Source organism: Hyla sarda, chromosome 9 (assembly GCF_029499605.1).
Source record: "Hyla sarda isolate aHylSar1 chromosome 9, aHylSar1.hap1, whole genome shotgun sequence".
In the NCBI taxonomy this organism is placed as follows: Eukaryota; Metazoa; Chordata; class Amphibia; order Anura; family Hylidae; genus Hyla; species Hyla sarda.
In genome coordinates this window covers 97,842,189-97,866,806 of record NC_079197.1, presented here as the reverse complement: position 1 = coordinate 97,866,806, position 24,618 = coordinate 97,842,189, and the positions used below count along the sequence as shown (strand labels likewise).

At 41.0% G+C, this 24,618-nt stretch overlaps 1 protein-coding gene and 1 long non-coding RNA gene across 8 annotated transcripts in view; one reads left to right on the top strand and one right to left on the bottom strand.

Moving 5' to 3' along the window:
- The window catches only part of GAB3 (GRB2 associated binding protein 3), a 266,527-nt gene that overhangs the window by 135,464 nt on the left and 106,445 nt on the right, over window positions 1-24,618 (bottom strand). Inside the window, exon 1 of one of the 4 annotated variants that reach the window (XM_056539099.1) lies at window positions 12,817-13,032. The exons of 2 other annotated variants lie outside the window; for them this stretch is intronic. In XM_056539099.1, coding sequence (XP_056395074.1) covers window positions 12,817-12,891 — 75 coding nt within the window. In that variant the 5' untranslated portion in view covers window positions 12,892-13,032. Of the gene's footprint in view, window positions 1-12,816; window positions 13,033-24,618 lie in introns of those variants that run through there. One more of the 4 variants, XM_056539101.1, reaches the window with a different exon arrangement.
- Window positions 1-24,618, top strand: part of LOC130290902 (uncharacterized) — a 176,702-nt gene that overhangs the window by 115,102 nt on the left and 36,982 nt on the right. The window lies entirely within an intron of this gene.

Genomic DNA, 24,618 nt, shown 5'->3' with positions numbered 1-24,618 from the left:
TAAATTCCCTATGCAAGCCTACAATTGTGCCATATATACATATATATATATATATTAATGTACATAAAAACATGAGCTACTGTGTACATAAATCACCTTGTTTATCGTGTGCTACATTTCCCAAACATTGTACTTTTTTACATAATTGTCCCACAAAATGGACCTAAAAATTGGTAGGACTATTGCAAATGTGCCCAAAAGTGGGGGCATCTGAAATGATTTTGTATCCGTTTATGGACAAATAGGGAGCAGGGCTTAAGGGCTATGGACACCTATGCACTGATTTTTTTTTTCTTTTCTTATTGTTTTTTTTTTTTTCTGAATGTAAAATGAAACACCTTTCTAAATTATCTTCATTAATTATTTCCTACCATTTAGCTGCTTCTTTCACAAAGATATATTTATCAGAGTCTAGTGTAAGATAACAGCAGGAAGAGGGCTACATACTATTTAACCCAATTTAAGGACAAAGGAAGAACAGGTACGTCCTTGCATCCTGGTACTTAAATACCAGGGGCATACCTATACCTGTACTCCCTGGTAGCATTACCAGGGTTTGAAGCATGCTCACGAGCTAAGCATGCTTCATACCCAGGGTCCCGGTTGCTAAGAACAGACAGGGCTCTCGGTTTTGCATGTTTTACAGTAAAGGGACCACAACTCTCAGCATGGGTAGGTTATAGATTTTAAAGTAAAGAGAATACAACTCCCAGCATGCCCAGGCATGCTGGAAGTTGTAGTTTTGCATGTTTTACAGTAAAGGGACCACAACTCCCAGCATGCCCAGACAGCTAAAGGCTGTCCAGGCAGGATGGGAGTTGTAGTTTTACACAGGTATAGAGTAGTTAGCGTAGCACAGTTTTAGCATATTTAGTAGTGTAGTGTTAGCGCAGTTTTACACAGGTGTAGCATACTGTTAGCACAGTTTTACACAGGTGTAGTGTAGCTAACTTAGTTTGACAGGCAGATAAAGCGTAGTTTAGAGAGTGTAGCGTAGGGTGTAGCTTAGCTTAGTAATACAGTGGGGCTACAACACCCAGGGGCTACAACTCCCAGCATGCCCAGATAGATAAAGGATGGGAGTTGTAGTTTTTCAAGAGTAGCAGAGGCAATTGCACTCTGTTATGTTAATGTAGTAGAGGCCATTGCGCTCTGCTACGTTAACATATCAGAGGCGAGTATGTCCTTGTAAGTTAGCTATGTAGCAGAGGCGAGTGCGCCCTGAGCTGCGCTAATTAGTTCATTAGGGGTATACAGCCATTTATATAGATGGCTGTATACGGTGATAAGAAGGCCACTTACCCATCTCCATTCCTGCTCTGTCACTAGACGTGGAGCAACATAGGAAGATGACAGAGCTGGAACGGGGGTGGTAAGTTAGGCTCTCCAGGGGAAAGACCCCCAAAAATGTACTTACCCATTTTTTTGCGTTTTTCTTCTCTTCTTGTTTCAGATAAGTGAATGCGGAGGACTACGTCGGATTTGGTGGACTACAACGACAACCTGCAATTTTTTTTGTTTTAATTAAATGTTTAAAAAGGGCTGTGGGGGAGTGTTTTTTTCTAATAAAAATGGTTTAACTTGTGTGTGTGTGTGTTTTTTATTACTTTACAGGCTTAGTAGTGGAAGCCATCGTATAGACGCAGTCCATTACTAGGCCGGGGCTTAACGTTAGCCCCAAAAACAGCTAGTGCAAACCCCCAATTATTACCCTGGTACCCAACGCCACAGGGGTACAAGGAAGAGCCAACACCAACATGCCACTCTTGGGCCTAGGCGGTAATAGGCTGGCGTTATTTAGGCTGGGGAGGACCGGTAACAATGGTCCTCGCCCACCCTGATAATGTCAGACTGTTGCTGTTTGGTTGGTATCTGGCTGAAAAAGGAAAGACAGGAACCACACACTTACATTTTTTTAATAAAAACTAAATAAAATTTTAAAAAAAGTGTGTGGTTCCCCATCTTTTCATTTTCAGCCTGACGTTACCAGGGTGGGCGAGGACCAGTGTTACCGGCCCTCCCCAGCCTAAATAACACCAGCCTGTTACCACCTAGGCCCTAGAGTGCCATATTTGGCGCTCTGTGCCTGTTGGTGTTGGCTTCCACTACTAAGCCTGTAAAATAATAATAAAAATAAAAAAAGCACACACAAGTTAAAATATTTTTATTATGAAAAACACTCCCCCACAGCCCTCGTTAACCATTTTATAAAAATAAAATTGCAGGTCATCGTTGAAGTCCACCGCATCCAACGTACCGTATATACTCGAGTATAAGCCGACCCGAGTATAAGCCGAGACCCCTAATTTCAACCCAAAATCCCAGGAAAAGTTATTGACTCGAGTATAAGCCTAGGGTGGGAAATACCTCATCCCCCCCTGTCATCATCCAGACCCGTCATTAACATCCTCATCATCCCCTTGTCATCATCCCACACATCCCCTTATCATCCCACACATCCCCCCTTCATCATCCCCTTGTCATCATCCCACACATCCCCCCTTCATCATCCCCTTGTCATCATCCCACACATCCCCTTATCCCACACATCCCCCCTTCATCATCCCCTTGTCATCATCCCACACATCCCCTTATCCCACACATCCCCCCTTCATCATCCCCTTGTCATCATCCCACACATCCCCCCTTCATCATCCCCTTGTCATCATCCCACACATCCCCTTATCCCACACATCCCCCCTTCATCATCCCCTTGTCATCATCCCACACATCCCCCCTTCATCATCCCCTTGTCATCATCCCACACATCCCCTTATCATCCCACACATCCCCCCTTCATCATCCCCTTGTCATCATCCCACACATCCCCTTATCATCCCACACATCCCCCCTTCATCATCCCCTTGTAATCATCCCACACCCCCCCCCCTTCATCATCCCCACCCCCCTTCATCATCCCCACACCCCCCCCCCCCTTCATCATCCTCTTCTCATCATTCGCCCTCAGTGGTCTTCAACCTGCGGACCTCCAGAGGTTTCAAAACTACAACTCCCAGCAAGCCCGGGCAGCCATCGGCTGTCCGGGCTTGCTGGGAGTTGTAGTTTTGAAACCTCCGGAGGTCCGCAGGTTGAAGACCACTGCGGCCTTCAACATGCGGACCTCCAGAGGTTTCAAAACTACAACTCCCAGCAAGCCCGGGCAGCCATCGGCTGTCCGGGCTTGCTGGGAGTTGTAGTTTTGAAACCTCCGGAGGTCCGCAGGTTGAAGACCACTGCGGCCTTCAACATCATCCAGCCCCCTCTCACCCCCTTTAGTTCTGAGTACTCACCTCCGCTCGGCGCTGGTCCGGTCCTGCAGGGCTGTCCGGTAAGGAGGTGGTCCGGTGAGGAGGTGGTCCGGGCTGCTATCTTCACCGGGGGCGCCTCTTCTCCGCGCTTCCGGCCCGGAATAGAGCCGTTGCCTTGACAACGACGCATCTGCGTCGTTGTCAAGGCAACGTGACTATTCTGAGGCCGGGCCCGAAGCGCTTAGAAGAGGCCTCCCCGGTGAAGATAGCAGCCCGGACCACCTCCTCACCGGACCACCTCCTTACCGGACAGCCCTGCAGGACCCGACCAGCGCCGAGCGGAGGTGAGTACTCAGAACTAAAGGGGGTGAGAGGGGGCTGGATGATGTCGAAGGCCGCAGTGGTCTTCAACCTGCGGACCTCCGGAGGTTTCAAAACTACAACTCCCAGCAAGCCCGGACAGCCGATGGCTGCCCTGGCTTGCTGGGAGTTGTAGTTTTGAAACCTCTGGAAGTCCGCAGGTTGAAGATCACTGCGGGTGGGGGAGTTCACTCGAGTATAAGCCGAGGGGGGTGTTTTCAGCACGAAAAATCGTGCTGAAAAACTCGGCTTATACTCGAGTATATACGGTAGTCCTCCACATTTACGTATCTGAAACGAGAAGAGAAGAAAAACACAAACAAATGGGTTAATACATTTTTGGGGTTCTTCCCCTAGAGAGCCTAACTTACCAGCTCTGTCATCTTCCTGTGTTGCTCCACGTCTAGTGACGGAGCAGGAACGGAGGTGGGTAAGGGGCCTTCTGATCACCGTATATAGCCATCTATATATATGGCTGTATACCACTAATGAACTAACTAGCGCAGCTCAGGAAGCACTTGCCTCTGCTACATTAACGTACAAGGATGTACTCGCCTCTGCTACATTAAAGTAGCAGAGTGCAATTGCCTCACCTACTTTTGCAAAACTACAACTCCCCTCCTGCCTGGACAGCCTTTGGCTATCTGGGCATGCTGTGAGTTGTCATCCCTTCACTGCATGACTAAGCTAAGCTACACTTTATCTGCCTGTAAAAGTAAGTTAGCTACACTACACCTGTGTAAAACTGTGCTAACACTACACTACGCTAAATATGCTAAAACTGCGCTAACACTACGCTACGCTAACTACTCTATACCTGTATAAAACTACAACTCCCATCCTGCCTGGACAGCCTTTAGCTGTCTGGGCATTATGGGAGTTGTGGTCCCTTCACTGTAAAACATGCAGAACTACAATTTCCAGCATACCTGGGCATGCTGGGAGTTGTAGTCTCTTTACTTTAACCTATTACCTACCTCCTTTCATTATAAAACCTAAGCTAAGCTAACTACGTTACAATGGCTAGCGACGCCATACTAACGTTAAACTATGCTAACCCTATGATGGTTTCCCTCTCTCCCTGCCTGCTACCTACTCTAACTACGCACGCATAGGTGCACAGTTTTCTATAGACTACTCTGAACAACTGCGCATGCTCTAACATACGCTAGCCTCCCTACGCTAACTGGGTAGCAGAGGAAAGCTGCGCATGCGCTCCTATGTGCAGGGCTACACTCCTAAAACTGCCTACTTTAACCCTACGCTGTCAGAAGAGTGCTGTGCATGCGCTCTCAGTTTTCTACGAATCGAGAAAAACTTTAACAACTAACGTCTGAGAAATTACAGAGGTTAGTCTGAGGTATGACGGAGGTTTGTCTGAGGTATGACGGAGGTTTGTCTGAGGTATGACGGAGGTTTGTCTGAGGTTTGAGGGATGAGGGAAGTTAAGCTGAGGGTGTAATGTGGGAGGATTTTGTTTACGTCTGAAGGAGGAGAGAGATTTGGATGACAGAGGTTAACATAATGTACGATGGAGGAGGCGAGATTACTGTGATAGAGGAAGGATGTTGAGGATGAGGGAGGAGAAATGATGGCTATTTGGCTGATGCCTGTTGATGTCCTAATATGGACACCGTACCATTGGTCACCCTTAAGTCACCTGATCACTGATACCTCCTGGGTAACAATCAATCACATGGTAACCTTTGTTAAAGATGCAACATTTTTATATACATAACATAGGGGATAATATGCAATTACAGTAGAACAGATGCAGGGGGAGGGGGGCAGGGAAAACTGCAGGGAGGCAGCCTGACAGGGCAGCAAGGGTACGGGGTAACCACTCCCGTACTGGGCAACCACATAAACATAATCATATGTGTAACCGCCACGTGCGTAAATGTTCGAACTATTAAAATATAGTTCGTTAAACTGTAAGGTCAATGGCGTACATGTAAAAAAAAATCAAAGTCCAAAATATAGCATTTTTGGTCACTTCATATACCATAAACAAATGAATAAAAAGCAATCAAAAAGTCCCATCAAAATAAAATTCGTACTGCTAAAAACTAGAGATCACTGCGCCAAAAATGAGCACGCATATAACCCCATATGCGGAAAAATAAAAAAGGTTATATGGGTCAGAAGATGACAATTTTTCTGAAATTGCAGTTCTAATTTTTTTAAAGTAGTAAAATAAAATAAAACCTACATAAATTGGGTATCCTTGTAACTGTATGGACCTACAGAATAAAGATAAGGTATCAGTTTTAAAGAAAAATGCACTGCGTAGGAAGTTACAAAATGGCTTTTATTTTATTTATTTTTTTCAATTTTACCCCACAAATAATTATTTTTTGGTGAAATTATTGATATCATTATAAAGTAGAATTGGTGACGCAAAAAACAAGCCCTCATATGGGCCTGTACAGGGGCGGACATACACCTGTGTAGCCAATTCAGCTGCACAGGGGCCCAGCGTGTGAGGGCGCCCGCTGTCCTTTGAAAGGGCGGCGGGCCCCCTCACACGGCACACACGTGAGCAGCGGCTGACTGAATTTGAATGGAAGCAGTGGCGGGGGAAGGATGAATGGATGAAGGATCAGGAGGTTGTTGAATGTATGCAGGGGCAGAAACGGGGGAGGGGGAAATTTGAGTGGAAGCAGGGGGAGGATGAATGGAAGCAGGGGCAGGGGGGGGAGATAAATGGAAGAAGGGTCTGGGGGGTTAATGGAAGTTTGGGGATGGTTAATGGAAGCAGTGGGGGATTAATGGAAGCAAGGGGGGTTAATGGAAGCAAGGGGGTGAATGGAAACAGTGACAGGAGAAGTGAATGGAAGGAGAAGGGGGATTAATGGGAGCAGGGGGTTAATGGGAGCAGGGGGTATTCCCGAACAATTGATGTATGGGGGGGGGGGGCAGCACATTCTTTACACAGGGGCCCTCTGCTGTCTATGTCCGACCGTGGGTCTGTAGGTGCACAATTGAAAACGAAAAAAACAAAAGTACAAAAACGAAAATTGGCCTGTCATTAAAGGGGTACTCCGGTGGAAAACAACTGGTGCCAGAAAATTTAACAGATTTGTAAATTACTTCTATTCAAAAATTGTAATCCTTTCAGTACTTATCAGCTGTTGTATACTACAGAGGAAGTTCTTTTCTTTTTTAATTTATTTTCTTTCTGGCCACAGTGCTCTCTGCTGACACCTCTGTCTATGTCAGGAACTGTCCAGAGCAGGATAAGTTTTCTATGGGGATTAGCTCCTACTCTGGACAGTTCTTAACACAGACAGAGGCAGTTGATTTAAAAAAAAAAAAAAAAAAAGTTTTCCACCGGAGTACCCCTTTAAGGCCAAAATGGGCTTGGTCCTTAAGGGGTACAGATATAAGACTGGGGTAGAGAAACCTTGGGGGACAGCTCACACAGGCTGAAGAGTGAGAAAGACAAGATACAAGGCAGTTGGTAGGGTGGAATCATATAGGCTCTGTACAAGTATAGAGGAAAGCAGAGAACACAGCAAACTGCAGAGGCCGTAGAAGCAAACATAAGCAACATTTTTAATAAAGACCTATGGAGGTAGTGTTTTTATGCCCTAATAAGTACAAAGCAAGAATAAAAAAAATAGTTGCTTCTCAAAGACATCCATAGCCTTTTGAATATCCTGAAAATGGGGGTGCAAGTATTGGGAGGTATGCTTGTACTGATCCCAAGTTAAAACTTTTATTACAGCCCAGAGCTTTAGTTAAAAGTCCTCTGGCTGTCAATGTAAACAAGTTTGTTGCGGTAGAACAGTACAACATGCTACACTAGTCTGACCATCAAAGATCAATGGCAACCTGATGTAAAGAAATAATGTGTGTTAAAACAGCCTTTAACCTGTCACTTGAACAATAGACAATAAATGATGTAAATAAACAGTCCAGGCTCTCCCACCCTTCTGCACATTTCCACTGCAAACTTTAAGAGTCCTCCAGCATTTGTAAGCTGAGTGGGGCAGCTTGTTTTGGAAACCGGTCCTTTTAGAAAAACTGAGTATTGAAGGACAAGGTGAAGAGCGTTCGGCACTCTCGCCATGACCTTTAACTGTCAATTATATAGGTTATTATCTCCAGCTCTGTAATAACCATTGGAGAAGAAGCACTGACTGACCGGACTCTGCTTACATACAGCTCCCCTGAACTCTGGTTATAGGGGTGGTAAAGTCAGCAGTCTTTAACCCTTTAGGATAAACATATAGATGACCTTATATAAAGTGTCAGTCCTGACAGTGGAGCTTCAAGTATTAATCTAATCATTTCAATTTAAAAATCCCGAGACAGATCTAAGAAGGGAACAGCATATGTCTCATTGAAACCAATATTCATCAACTGTAATGATGAATAATTAACATGATCTGTCATCTCCTTCCATGGAACACCTTCACAGAAAAGCATGGTCGTTCCATAAAAAGGTTTTGTTTCTCCAGAATGTCATTTATAAAGGAGAACATGTACTCTGTAGAAGGAACTGAAAGTCACTCGATACTATGGTGCTTTCCAAATGATGTGGACTATTAGGAACAATACAAAACTACTGCTGTGTGGTCATTCCTTTGTTTCTATACACGGCGTCCCATGATGCTTGGCACAGTACCTCCTAGTGATGAATGATATCATAGTTCTTGGTAATATAACTGCTTTCCAATGGCTGCCGGACATGAGACACGCAGCATGAAAACAGCTCTGCACTGGGGGATAACAAGTAGCAACCAGTACACATGTTGAGGTGTCAACAATCCAAAGTGACCGGTGTGCAGATAAGTGATATCTAACTCCTTGGGGTTACGTTGTATGTCTGCTGGAATAACAAACTGCAAACTGTACATAATGTGATCCTTTTACCTGCAGTCCTATGTAAAGCCATAGATTGGTGACATCACAATAACACACACACACACACAAATAGAAAGTCCAGTTCAGCACTGCTACCACACCTGGAGCTAAAGCTGTGATAAGCGCATAATGGTGCTCTGATGTCAAGTTACAATGGTACAACCCCCCTTTGTATGTCATCCTTCCCTGTATTGAGCATGTGAGCATTAATAAAGAAGATACTCTGAAGACGCGGTGAGTGCCGAAAATCTTTTATTGCCTTCTTCATAGTAGTTGACATCACAATAAACTTGTGACAGGCAGCAAACTAAATTCAACTGCATATGAAAAACTCAGCCTGAAGTTACTATCATGAATTCAATTTAATTGCCCTCCTATGTAAGACTGCAGATGAGCCACAGACAATGAGTTTTGTCCACAAAAATTTTGCTCTTACCAGACAGTAAAAGATTTTGCTGATTTTTGCCAAACTTGGTGATGGAGGAGTAAGCAGCAGATCTAATGCATATAAGAGCAACCCAACAGTGAGGATATACAAGTATTGGCCAAGTTAGTTTTCATCAAGCTCAATCTTTTTTTCCCTCCCAAAAGATAGCTCTTCATACACGATTGGTCGATTCATATATGTATATGTTTATAGGGGAGTCAGTATAAATAGCTTTAAACCACCAGTTAATTACTGCCTCAGACTAAAGGATTTTTGCACGTGGCGATTATCATGTAAAAAACTGTCATATCAGGCAAATGTTCCCAATTGTTGTGCAGTTTTAGTAAACACATCAGAGATCGCACGATCAACAGGAATTTGCTTGTTTGATTGACTCTTATGATATCATAAATATCTTTTTCAGCAGCTTCTTCCTCTTGTGTAAACAGTCATGTCCTAGTTTTTAGCAGATGAAACAAGATAAAAGAAGGGAAGTGATTGATATTATAAATACATATGATGATTGTTATAGAAATAGAAAATTGTTGTTATAGAAAATTATAAATAAATATGATCATTGTTATAGCAGAGTCTCTTTCGAACATCATCCGTTCACAATATCATCGTAGTTTTTGCAAATGCTTAAAAGGACCTTTAGTTTACTTGAAGTCATAAGACATCACGACTTCACAAAGGGTTGAGTCAGATTGTCAACTTTAGTTCTGCATCTGACAACTTTAGCCTTTCTAGATCAAATGTATCTCTGCTACAAATATATCTCTGCCCATTATATCTTGTGTCAAACAGTTCAAGTATAATGTAAAAATATAATATAGGAAATATACTGTATGCCAAAATGTAATACACAAACCCGATCTGGACATAGGCTGACAAACAAATCTTTCCTATCCCTGACAAAAACCGATCCGATACATCTCAGACAACAAAAAGAAATCTAATACATCTGACAGAACATAAACCTGCTACATCTAATAATCCAGCTCTGTTGTCTCTCTACGTTACGTATAGTAAATTACAAGCTCCGACAGGAAAATGTTGCTTATTATTACATCCTGCATTGATAACATCCATCCACAGCAAGTAAAAGGCTCATGTTTATTTGTTATAAAAAATATTTATTATTGTACCAGAATGTTTCCATCCCCATGGAGAAATATTACGCACAAGATACACATCCACAAGAAATACACACAGAGTATTAAATTGCCAGATAAAGGGTCACATACTTTTATTTTGGCTGAAGAAAGTAGAATGTCCAGCGCAGGTAGATCCAACAGAGCAATTTATTGAAGATAAAACCTCAGTACATGGACATCGTGGGCACAGGTGACGCGTTTCGGCCCACCAAATGGGCCTTTGGCCCATTTGGTGGGCCGAAACGCGTCACCTGTGCCCACGATGTCCATGTACTGAGGTTTTATCTTCAATAAATTGCTCTGTTGGATCTACCAGCGCAGGACATTCTACTTTCATCAGCCATCCAATTCGAGGCATTGCCCATGCCAGTCCGGGCGCGTTGGGTACAGAGGTAGAGAGCTGGGGCTCTGTTTCTATTGATACTTTTATTACAATCCACAACTACGTGCATTTATAAACAATAAAAGAGTTAGACAGACTCCACCCCCACCCTGAATACCGGTGAAATATCCAACTTTAACCCCTGACAATGACATGAGACTCATGACTATCATATAGACATATATCATAAAAATAGATCAGTGGGTGGAACATGTTTACAGACACTGCATGTCTATGGGACAAACAAATGACTGTGAGTCACTGGACAATTGTACTGTCACCGAAGATGTCACATACAAATTTGTTCCCTAATCCTGGTGACAAAGTTACTACCATCAGCAAACAAACAAGTCATTATTAAGCAGAAAGAAAAACTTGCTGAGGAAACATGAAAATTAAGATGTCGCTGCACTCTGCATTTTCTTCATTTTAGCCTGGTTGTCTTTTATCTCCATCCACCCCACACATTTCCCACAGTCCGCACAATAACCACAGTGTAGCATAAGCTGCCAATGGACGTAACAATAAATCCTGCAGATGACGCCAATTTCTAAACAAAATTCAATTCTAAACAATGCAAATCATTCCGTACTCCCAGAAATATTACTGCTCAGTGCCCATCCCAGCAAATGACTGTTCCTGAGCGGTCATACCGAGGACTACTGGTCTATGACTAGGGTTGCCACCTTTCTTTCAAAAATAAAAAATAAAAAATACCGGCCATGCTAATTTGCATAATTAATTATGCATAACATCAAAGGATACATATGCAGGGGAAATTTTGTCCTATTCTAACCCCTATAACTTTTTTATTTTTATTTCTCCTTATACGGGTCTGTATAAAGGCTAATTTTTGCGCCCCTGATCTGTAGTTTTTAACAGCACTGTTTTTGTTTTGATGGGACATTTTGATGGCTTTTTTTTTTCAAATTAAATTCGGGAGTTGCAGTTGGTTACTAACTACAACTCCCAGCATGCCCTGATACAGCCTGTGGCTCATCAGTATATAGTATAGTAAATAGTATAGATCAGAGTTTTACAACCAGGGGTGCCTCCAGCTGTTGCAGAACTACAACTCCCAGCATGTTGGAATATATAGTAGTACATAGTATGGGTCAGTGTTTCCCAACCAGGGGTGACTCCAGCTGCTGCAAAACTACAACTCCCTGCATGCCCTGATACAGCCTGTGGCTCATCAGTATATAGTATATAGTAGAGTATAGGTCAGAGTTTTAGAACCAGGGGTGCCTCCAGCTGTTGCAGAACTACAACTCCCAGCATGTTGGAATATATAGTAGTACATAGTATGGGTCAGTGTTTCCCAACCAGGGGTGACTCCAGCTGCTGCAAAACTACAACTCCCAGCATGCCCGGACAGCCAACGGCTGTCCGGCCATGATAGGAGTTGTAGTTTTGCAGCAGCTGGAGGCGCTCTAGTTGGGAAACACTGGTATATTATATGGTGTAGCATTCTGGTAGTTGGAGGATTGGTTGGATGAATACCAACCACTGCATTGCCGGTATTTCTAATATAAAAATACCGCCAGTGTGGCCAAAATAAGGTACCGGCCAGGTGGCAACCCTATTTGTGACCAACCCGGTAAGTATTACTTATCAATTTCTAAACTAGTCCCGTATCCTCTGCCATTGTTCTTCCTATCACTAGTGAACGCCACTATCCATGGTTCTCATCTATTTGGCCGACTAGAAAGTCCCTGGGTTATTTGTGCCTGGAATGTCTGCTGGCAGGCCAGCATTGATAGAGTTTCCTATGCTTTGTGAGACACACACCCTGTTATTTTCCCAGACAAAAAAGACAGGCTGATCCAGTGAGAAAAATGAGGGTATCTGGACAAAGTGCACGTTCTCTCACATCCTCCACTGCTCTACTCCAGGGTATGCACCAGCCAGGCGGTAATACTACTGCAATGCACATACACACTTGACATGACAACATACATCAAGGTAAGTTGTGTACATAACAACACGAAACTGACGTACGCATGGAGCAGGGTTGAACCTGTCACTTAACCTTTATGGAATACATTGTTCGGGCATGATGATAACTCTTTTTAAATTGAGATAATACCGTAATATACTTCTAATCCATAACACATTTTTAGATCATTGGTAGTTCTGCCAAATGTCAAACTCAGCTGTGCACTATCTGACAAATGCATTCCAGCATGTATTATATATTCATCCCTATAGAAGAATCGGGATGATAAAGAGAGCAGCAGCACAGATGACATGGTCGCCTCTCTACAGCAGTGCATGAAGGGCACAGTACATGACCATAATTATAGATCTACATTACATTGCATGCATGCGTTATACATTATAGGATTATTATTATAGAGCAGGACTCACATATCTCTTGAGCTTCTTCTCTGGGGGTGACTTGATGAGCCAGCCAGTGCACACCACATCCCCTGCTGCACTCATGTTGCCCCCCTTCCAGGACACTGAGGATCCAGTGTGCGGCTGCCTGTTCCTGTGAATTTCAAACTGAGAGCTATCAGCTTCCTTCAGCTGTGCTCCTATGCTGCTCTATCACAAGAAGGAAGTGGAGGAGACATCACTAGAACAGGCAGCTCCCTCCTTCCCTCCTCCCCACACGTCACTCTGGACTAGCTGCCTCATAAATACAAACCAAACACGTGCACCATTAACACTTGCTTGTTTACAACACAAGAATGAGGCCTATTGTCAGTGGAAAGTGCCAGTCCTGTGGGAGGCAGGGGGTGGAATACCAATGAGGCCCATCACACAGGACTTCCTAAGACTCGGCTACCATAGAATGTATCAATTCTGTCGCTCGTACAATTTGGAGCATTGTTTAAAACTGTCACTTTCGTTGTTGGCCTGTCCGCCATTCCTCAACATGTCACATCACACTTACAGGATATGGTGCAGGCTATAAAGCTGGCTCTCTTGTGTGAAGGGATTGAGACAGGTCTAGACCGTGCACTGGGTTTTTATCATAAAGAAATAACATGTCACCTTAATAAAAAACATAATCATTAAGAACACAAAACATTATCTGTCACTAAACTTTTAATATATTGTTCCTTATGTAATTGTAAGACACTTTGCTATTTACTTGCTGTTAACGTTCTCAACCTTTATATCTTTTTAATGTGATTGAAAAAACGCCACTAGGTGGTTCTGTTCTTTTCCCTGCGCAAGTCAAACGGTTAGTTTGGTCTCCTCCTGGCCTGGCAGGAGACCAAACTCAGGGAGTGCGTGTGAGGCATGGCAAGGCACAGCTCTTGCAGGCTTCAGTGACATTGCACCTGCTGGGGAACACCCACTTTCTCCTGCCGGGAGCTCATACAATGTGAGCAAGAGGACAGTATGATAAAGAGCTTTTTAAAGCTTGGGGGGAGGGAATTAAGGGCAGGAGGGGTGTTAGAAGTAGTTAGGGAATATAATCTGGATTAGTTTAGAAAATATGGTTTGATGCACGGTACTCTTTAAGCTAGCATCTCAATTGAGATACCGGACCAGAGAACACATCTTGTAGCATTCCCCCTTCAGACCTATAGAAAATACAGGGCACTGGACCAGGCCACAACTGTTTCACTTTTTCATCAGCTTGGGGCATCAGTTGTGGCCAGTGATTCGGCTGAGCCACATCACCTGACATATGTGGTGGCACCCTGAGCTATTTATTTGATTTGCTTATTGTAACAAGGCACAATGTAGTTATAAGTAGGGCACAGGTCAGAAGACCTAAATGAGAATGAGTGTCTATATCAGAGTTACGCACCATCACTTTCCTAGTGGCAGGCTGTCTGACAGAAAGCTTATGAGGATTCAGTGATCGTCACATCAATAGTTTTAACTGACATTAAAATCTGTTACTTAATAAACATGTGACCACTGCATGATAAAAAGGATAAATAGTGTTTAACAAGTACGTTTTTCAATTACATATCACAACAAGACTTAAAGTACATTACTAGATCCCTCTATAGGCGTCACCAATTTCAATTCTGATTATGGAGACAAGCGTGCTTGATAGGAGAGGATCCGACCATAACAGTTGAGTGCGTGCGTAGTACATGTGAACAGATCACATGTGTACATCTGGACAGGGTTGCTGAACCCCATTTACATGCACAGGATGCAGAACTAAAATCTATTTTTATAAATTCACTGTGATATGTGAACATGCCCTAACTAAATTCCTTACAACTTAATCATTCCTTAATGCCCAAATGTTTCATTTTGGATTGTGCCCTTTGAAGATTAGGGTGACTAGATTTAATTCCCGTAGGGCCCTCTTCTCCATACCCAGCCTTTATCATTGGTTTAACAATCCAGTAAAGACAAAGAGGATGGCACTCCGTAGAGAGGATGACACTCACAATAAATACATCTTTTCTTTATTCACAACACAGTCAGGTCACAGATCCAGACATGGCCAACCAGCTGTTTCAGGTCTTCTATCACTTAGTGAATTATGATTGGTTTCCCTATTCATAATGGTCTTTGCAATGTTTTGATATTTAACCCTGGTGGATTTAGCCCAAGCATTAGAGATGAACGAAGTTAGTGTAATTCGATTAATCACGAACTGCTCGGCAGTTGCTGACTTTAGCCTGCATAAATTAGTTCAGCTTTCAGGTGTTCCGGTGGGCTGAAAAAAGTGGATACAGTCCTAGGAGAGGGTCTCCAGCCCACCGGAGCACCTTAAAGCTGAACTAATTTATGCAGGCTAAAGTCAGAACCGCCGAGCCGAGAAGTTTGTGATGAATCGAATTACTGTAACTTCGCTCATCTCTACCAAGCATATATAACACGTATTGCATATATTAAATAGCTAAGTTGCATGTACTACTACAATAAGGGGCAATATTGGCCACATACCTTTCACCAGAACAGAACAAGGGCTCCTTGCTTTCCAGCCAAATACCACCTTATTTCAGAAATCCATCACTGGAGTGCACAGGTAATGGAAGGATACTGAATATTTTTTAAGGAATAATCCGTGTGACCTTACCCTTAAAGGGGTACTCCGCCCCTAGTCATCTTATCCTCTATTAAAATAGGGGATAGGGGATAAGATGTCTGTTCGTGGGGGGGTTCGGCCCTGGGATCCCCACAATCTTCATGCTGGCACCATGGTGCTCTGAACATGCAAGCTTGGAACTTCAGTGTTCGTGACATCATGCCATGCCCCCTCCATTCATATCTATAGGAGGGGATGTGACGGATAGTACATAGACATGAATGCGTGATGGCTGTGGTGACCTTTCACCTTGCACAGAGCGGAGTTCAATCCATGCACCGGATGACTGGAGTACTGTGCCGGAGATCGCGGGGAGTCCCTTTGGATAGGGGATAAGATGTTTAGGGGCTGAGTACCCCTTTAACATTTTTCTTTGTGTTAGTTCCACAGCTTCGTAAAATCAGCCTTAGTTTTATTTTCTAATAGAAAGTACAGGTTGCATTGAAAAATAAACTTGTTCTGTCTACAAAGACAAAGAAATAATACGACAGACAAAATATTAAAAAAATGAAATAATTCTATTATATCATAGAGAGCAATTTGTATAAATGAATGTGAACTTCCAATCTTTTCTAGCCTCAGTGTTTCATTCCTTCAGGTTCCATTGTCCATGACAGGTGGAATTATCTAGTCTAATGCTTTATTCTCTCATAATAAAACAAGAAAAATCTTTTGAGAGATTAATATGATCCATAGCGATTGCAAATGATGTTTTTCTGGATCAAGGTCTAAAATATAAATAAATTATTTACAGTATTAAACACTAAAATAGTAGTATGAAGGTTCTCAAAAAATGTTGTTACAAGGGCTCAAATACTGGATTCTTTATGAATAAAAACACCCATTTTGTAATTGTACAGTAAGCCAGGCATGAAATCTATTGGCATAATCATGTTTTTTAAATTGATAACAATATTGTGAGGTAACAGAACAAGCAAATATAAAAGTAAAATCAAAGGTCAGCGCAGGATATTTATACTTTCTTCTACAAAAATAAATAATGCCATATAAATGGGAAGCTATTTCAAAATTTCACTGACCACAGTCACATGTCAGCACTGTACAGAGGTAATGTACAGACACGTTTTATTGCACACTAACTCAAGTCTACATAAAATGACTGAATTGAAACGTTAGGGAATTACAAAATATGTTGCTTTTGTTCCACTGAAGAGAACAAAAAGCTAACTTGGACAATTATTCAGAAGGGATGAATAGAATTGTTGCAGAAATTTCTGCTACTATAGCAAAGTTCTGACCAGACTCGGGTTCTACGGGTTCAGTTTTTGATCTCAACCTCCCAGTTATTAGATATTAATCATTGGAAAAACTACAACATTTAGATTTGTGCTTTTGAGTTTTGGACCCACTGATATTTTGACCTACAAATACTGATGCAAAATTCTGACAGAAATACTGTCATGTAATTGAGTCTTAAAGAGTATTTGCCACCAAAGTAAACTTTTAATATATTGTTCCTTATGTAATTATAATACATTTTGCTATTTACTTGCTGTTAAAATTCTCAACCTTTATATGTTTTTAATGTGATTGAAAAAACAGCCATTGGGTGGCTCTGTTCTGTTCCCTGTGCAAGTCAAACAGTTAGTTTGGTCTCCTCCCAGTCTGGCAGGAGACCAAACTCAGGAAATGCATGGCGAGGTACAGCTCTCGCAGGCTTCAGTGATGTTGCGCCTGCTGGGGAACAGCCACTTTCTCCTGCTGGTAGCTCACTAAATTTGAGCAAGGTTAAAAAGGTACAATACAGAGCTTTTTAAAGCTCATACTTTTTTTTATTTTTATTTTTTAATAAGGACAGAAGGTGTGTTAGGAGTAGTTATTGAATATAATCTGAGTTATTTCAGAAAATATGGTTTGATGACAGATACTTTTTAAGTTGTTCACATCCGGCAAAGTTGTCATTGAAAAATATGCCACTCTCTAATTTGTTTGGAGCTTGCACATTCTAACTATTACGCAATTTCTAATGTTAGTGCTGCTTCTTCTCCTACAAGGAACAAGTAGCCTCTTTTCCTGCTTAGCCAATCAATGGCTATACTTAATGGGAAGACTTAAAAAGGGGTTATCCAGTGCTAGGGAGGGTTATAACTTTTCCCACTTAACTGCATGTTGACTCTTCCCATGTTGCCTCCCATGTCCGCTCCAGTTCCCAGCTGCGATCCTCTTCCTCTCATAAATCGTGATGCATAGGCCAGGGGGACATCAGTGCCCAAAGTGTCTCATTACTGCTCAGCCAATAATTTTCCGATGTGGGACATCGCTCCTAACAGTTATTGGCTGAGCAGCAGTATGGAGCTCTGGGTCCGACGTTACTCAGGGCCCAGGCATCTAAAATATATATATATATATATATATATAGTAGAATAAAGCATCCCGCAGCACTCCAATAGTGATCAAATAAGGTTTATTTCCTCATGGTAAGATACAACGTTTCGACCGTCACCACGGTCTTTTTCAAGCAAGCTTGAATAAGACCGTGGTGACGGTCGAAACGTTGTATCTTACCATGAGGAAATAAACCTTATTTGATCACTATTGGAGTGCTGCGGGACGCTTTATTCTACTATACATCACTACTGCTGCCAGTGACCCGGGCTGCGATTGGGCCCGCTTGCACCCGCTACATCTTTGCATCCTTGGTGTGCTGCTCCTCCTATATATATATATATAGATCAATGTAGGAAGCACACCAAAATTAGTGCAAAATTCAAGTGTTTATTCCAAGGATAGGTGACAACGTTTCGGCGATCTCACACCGCCATTTGAAAATGGCGGTGTGAGATCGTCGAAACGTTGTCACCTATCCTTGGAATAAACACTTAAATTTTGCACTAATTTTGGTGTGCTGCCTACATTGATCTATATCTACTACGGACCGGAGCACCGAGGTTCTAGGGCGTGCACCCGACCACATTGTTCTCAGGAGGTGCTACTTTCGTTTGGATTATATATATATATATATATATATATATATATATATATACACACACATATACATACAGGGTGGGCCATTTATATGGATACACCTTAATAAAATGGGAATGGTTGGTGATATTAACTTCCTGTTTGTGGCACATTAGTACATGTGAGGGGGGGAAACTTTTCAAAATGGGTGGGGACCATTTTGAATCCAACTTTTGTTTTTTCAATAGGAAGAGGGTCATGTGACACATCAAACTTATTGGGAATTTCACAAGAAAAACAATTATGTGTTTGGTTTTAACATAACTTTATTCTTTCATGAGTTATTTACAAGTTTCTGACCACTTATAAAATGTGTTCAATGTGCTGCCCATTGTGTTGGATTGTCAATGCAACCCTCTTCTCCCACTCTTCACACACTGATAGCAACACCGCAGGAGAAATGCTAGCACAGGCTTCCAGTATCCGTAGTTTCAGGTGCTGCACATCTTGTATCTTCACAGCATAGACAATTTCCTTCAGAGGACCATCAAAGATAAAAGTCTAAGGGGGTCAGATCGGCCCACGACAACCAATACACTTTCCAGGAAACTGATCAAATGTGCTCGGACCTGACACCCATAATGTGGTGGTGCACCATCTTGCTGGAAAAACCTAGGGAATGTGCCAGCTTCAGTGCATAAAGTGGGAAACACATCATCATGTAGCAATTTCACATATCCAGTGGTCTTGAGGTTTCCATTGATGAAGAATGGCCCCACTATCTTTGTACCCCATATACCACACCATACCATCATTTTTTGTGTTCCAACAGTCTTGGGATCTATCCAATGTGGGTTAGTGTCAGACCAGTAGCGGTGGTTTTGTTTGTTAACTTCACCATTCACATAAAAGTTTGCCTCATCACTGACCAAAATCTTCTGCGTAAACTGAGGGTCCTGTTCCAATTTTTGTTTTGCCCATTCTGCAAATTTAGTGAGCTGATCTAGGTCATCCTCGTTGAGATGCTGCAGTAGCTGGAGTTTATAAGGGTGCCATTTGTGAGTAGCTAATATCCGCCAAAGGGATGTTCGACTAATGCCACTCTCCAGTGACATGCGGCGAGTGCTAAGCTGTGGGCTCTTGCTGAATGAAGCTAGGACAGCCACTGATTTTTCTTCATTAGTGACAGATTTCATGCATCCACATTCTGGCAAATCAAACACTGAACCAGTTTCACGAAACTTAGCAAGCAGTTTGCTAACTGTAGCATGGGAGATGGGTGGTCTCGTAGCGAGTCTTGCATTGAAATCAGCTGCAATTCACCAGACATCTGCGTTCACCAGACATCAACACAATTTCTATCCACTCCTCACGTGTTAACCTCGACGACATGTCAATGGCTGTAAACAAAGAAAAACTTGTAAATAACTAATGAAAGAATAAAGTTATGTTAAAACCAAGAACATCATTGTTTTTCTTGTGAAATTCCCAATAAGTTTGATGTGTCACATGACCCTCTTCCTATTGAAAAAACAAAAGTTGGATTCAAAATGGCCGACTTCAAAATGGCCGCCATGGTCACCACCCATCTTGAAAAGTTTCCCCCCTCACATATACTAATGTGCCACAAACAGGAAGCTAATATCACCAACCATTCCCATTTTATTAAGGTGTATCCATATAAATGGCCCACCCTGTATATATGTATATATTTAAGCCCAGGCAAGTCCTTCAAAAGATGAACTGAAACAATGATTTATAATATTTTGCTAAATTAGAAACCTCTTAAAGGATATAATATGTCTTGTGTTGGTGGAGCAGAAGCAGCCTGGCGCTGGTGCTCTGTGGTGAATATCACACAAGCTCAGATGTTACATAACAACAGGGATCCTCCTCTAACTACCAGGAGCAGTAAAATCCTTGTAGTTTATATGTCATGGTCAAATTGCTTTTATGGCATCTAAGTTGTTTCTGACATCTGTCACACCTTTTTCACCTGACACAATCCCTGGGACATGGATAGGTTTCCATGACAATATGGGGCCTAATAAAGGCCCATAGGATTACCTTGCAGTTTTGCCTACTTGGCTTTGCCAAAATTACTATATTGTGTTAATCTGCCTTCTAAAAAATACAAAGAGAAAGTGATTAAAAAGTCACAATTAAAAAGTCACATGTACCCCCAAAATAGTGCCATTCAAAAGTACAACTTGTCACACAAAAAACAAGCCTTCATGTTGGTTTGTTGAGGGAACAATAAAAACGTCATGGCTCTTATAATGTGCCAATGAAAAATAGAGAAAATAGCTTGGTCATTAAAGAGTTAAATTTAAGAAGCTATGACTTTCTTTTGATTTTTAGACATCCTGTAAGTTTAACCTGACAAAATAAGTGATTCATAGCTGGTGGGAATTCAAAAAATAGCCCTTGTGGCAGATCCTACACAAGTCTTTTTTGGCTGGTTTCCATAGCTACATTAGATTTCTTCACCTAAGGCTGGAGACATTAGCACAACTCTGGAACTTTAAAAATAAGGTCAAATATGAAACAGCAAAACTTCCTAAAACACGTAAAAAGTAAAATATTTAAGACATACAATATACTTGTTTCTGGAAAAGTAAAACATTACAGTTTTTATATGACGTGTCAAAGCGTTTCACAGATTCTAGGTGGCACCATTCCAAAGTCATTTTCAAATTACAATATAGTGAGGAAATTCAGGCATTATATATAAAATAACAAGAAATAACAATTAAATAAATAAAAAGTTAGTAAATCATGTTTTGGAAATACATAATCCTAATGATTAATTTTTTTTATTTTTTTTATTTACCAAAATGGTCAGTTATATCAGTTTATGTAAATAAGCCTAAAAACTAAGGCTTTAGGCACTAAATCTAAAAATGAATAAGAAAAAAAAGTATATTTCATTCAGCAGTTCCTGTAAGCTTTTGAAAATTTTTATTGTAGAAATCACCTTCAGGCCTTTTTTTTTTGTGACAATCCACAGCACAATAAAGTATGTTATATACTATGGACAAAAATGAAGCTATATCTTTCACAATCATCTTTATGGCTCCAAATTAATTAACAATTTCTGTCATAAAACTACTATCTAGGCCTATGTGTCTTCATGGTAACATACTATAAACCATCTGTCTGCAAGATAACAATTTTGTTGTCTGTTACCATCGAGACATTTAGATCTTCAAAGAGGGATACAAAACATTAGTGACTATAGTGATCTACGTACACATCCCTGACATTCAGGGTAGCTCCGCCCATTCCAAACCCCGCCACCACCATTATAGCGCTCGGTACAAATAGCTGGCATCCAGGCCAGCCTTCTATGTACCTGGTGTAGCTCTGCCCATTCTCAACTCCGCTACGTCCATAGCGCTTCAAACATCACTCAGTATTTTCCCCATTTACACCCGTGCTTTTCCCCGTACACACTAGCCATTATCCTCATTAGAAACTGGTGAGGAGCGGCGATGTGTTTGCGGTTAGTACTTTTGAAATGTGTAAAATAGTTTTTTTCTAATTACTGCCTCATCATTACTCATTATTTTATAAATATTCCATTTTAATTGTGAATGTTTTCTCTTTTTGTCTTTTTTAACCAATGTAATATGTCGCTAGAATCATGCTACCTTACGCAATGTTCTTTTGTGCTGTCCCATGGTGAATTGCCTAATTTATATGACCTTTCTTTATATACGCATGGAGTTCCTATAAAAACCTGTTTGATTTCATTATGCAACATGCACTGTCCTGATGAAGGGCCTTGTCCAGGCCGGAAACACAATGTATGTTCTACAATAAAACGTTATTTTACCTACTTATTAGAGCTTAGTTTCTTCTGATCTACATGGTCCAGCGCTGCAGAAAATATCCTATTTTCACCTATTTCATCATATCTCTGTCCATTTTAAAACTGACAAGCATTTGCCAACAAAAAGGGATACTTTATGCGCCATTCTTAAGATGTTAAAAAACTTACAAAATCCACTAGTGCAGTTTGTTTTTAAACAAGCTGTTAGTTACCACATGTTGCAGTAACTTTAACATTACGTTAGCCTTAAAACCACTTTAAAACAAGTTCAATTCATTCCTAGGAGACCCTGGCAGTGTTATACAGTGGTTTAGAGCTCTTAAGAAGTGTTATACAATTTCCGAGGCTTATTTCATTGCCGCTTTGCAGAGATCCTGTTCGGAGAACCACACTTTTTTAAATAGTTTGAATAGTTAACTCTACTTTTGACTTTCTCAAATTGACAAGTTCATGAAGCATTTCTCTAATATACAGTATACTGTCAACTTTACAAGGAGATACCAACAGTTTGCATTAAAGCAAACTTCTAAATATCCCCTGGTTCCTTAACATTTTTGTAGTAAATTTCATGAGAATTTCTGGATTCCTATTTTTGGCAAACTGCTATTCTAATGTCATAAAGCAAAACATTTTCTTTCCAGCTTAGTTGTGCAATATTATAAGAACAAACGTTACACACAGCAGTGTGATGAGACATAATATACAAGAAAGTGCAGTAAAAGAGTAAAAGAGATGAAAAATGTATAATATACATAATTCAAGGAAAGCGGCTGTACACCAACATAGTAAAGCAACATGGCCTTGTCTGAATGATAAACATAGAGAATAGATCTTGTGTGTTGAAACACAATAAACAGAGTTCCTTTGCAATACATTTAACCCCTTAAGGACCAGGCCCATTTTGGCCTTAAGGACCAGGCCAATTTTATTTTTGCATTTTAATTTTTTCCTCCTCGACAAAAAATCATAACTCTTTTATATTTCCATCCACAGACCCATATGAGGGCTTGTTTTTTGCGTCACCAATTTTACTTTGTAATGACATCACTTATTTTACCATAAAATGTACGGCGCAACCAAAAAAATATTAATTATGTGGGAAAATGTAAAAGAAAACCGCAATTTAGCAAATTTTGGAAGGTTTTGTTTTCACGCTGTACACTTTACAGTAAAAATGACATGTTTTCTTTATTCTGTGGGTCAATACGATTAAAATGATACCTATGTTATATGCTTTTTTACAACTGTACCACTTTAAAAAAAATCTCAAACTACTTTAACAAAATTAGTATGTTTGAAATTGCCCTATTTTGATCACCTATAACTTTCAAATTTTTCTGTACACGGGGAGGAATGAGGGCTCATTTTTTGCACAAAGATCTGTAGTTTTTATTGGGACCACTTATGCTTAGGTTTTACTTTTTATAAATTTTTTATAAATTTTTTTTTGAATAAGATGTGAAAAAAAAATTTCACCCCTACCGTATGAGCTCCTGTATGGGGAAAAACGTGATGTGAACCCAGCCTAACTGAGAAATGAAATTCTGCATTGTGCCATTTCACTGTTATGTGTTCTGGAAATGTATGATTAAATCGACAGCTTGGTGTTACCGTGCCATGTCCAGTTAGTGCTGACACATCTTAGTCTTAATTTATGTCTACATTTCCAGGAGTACTAACAGAGTAACAACACAACTCAAAGCCATTCAAAGGAGTGGATAAGTCCTCTTTTGAGTGTGCCTTGGCTTGGTACCTATAGAGTTGAACATTATAAGGAATTAGGCAATGCTTATACTATGGCAATGTTGCATGATATCCTCATAAGATAGATCCCATGACAAACTGCATTAAGCAATTGTATGGTTTGGATTGTGCAAGAAGTGTTTCTATCACATAAATTTACACGGATGACAGATTGTATGTATCAAATGATTGCTTATACAAGTCCCCTAGGTAAATAAAAACTTGTAAAAAAAAAAAAAAAAAGAAATTCAAAAAGGGTTTTAAAATGAAAAAAAAAAACAGAGAGTGGGGAGAGAAGACCTCTTCTTTATTGCTCATTCTACTGATCGGTCAAGGTTTAAAATGTCATTTCTATTAGGTTATATTGCCAGAGACCACGGGAGCCTCTTTTTAGTTGCTGTGTTAGTCTTTTAAATCAGTGTTTCCCAACCTTTTTCGGGTCAGGGCACACATTGGGAATTATTTTTTCCACGGGGCACCGCTACCGAGGTTGACGAGCAAGAAGAAAAAAAAAAGGAAAAACAGTAAAAAACGCAATGCACTATATCTATTTATGTAGTTTAAAGTGCTGCTTTATACAACAACTCACCAATGACGTCTTCTCTAATTTGCATCGTTGCCTTCTCTTCTCCATCTGGTCTGGGCCATCATC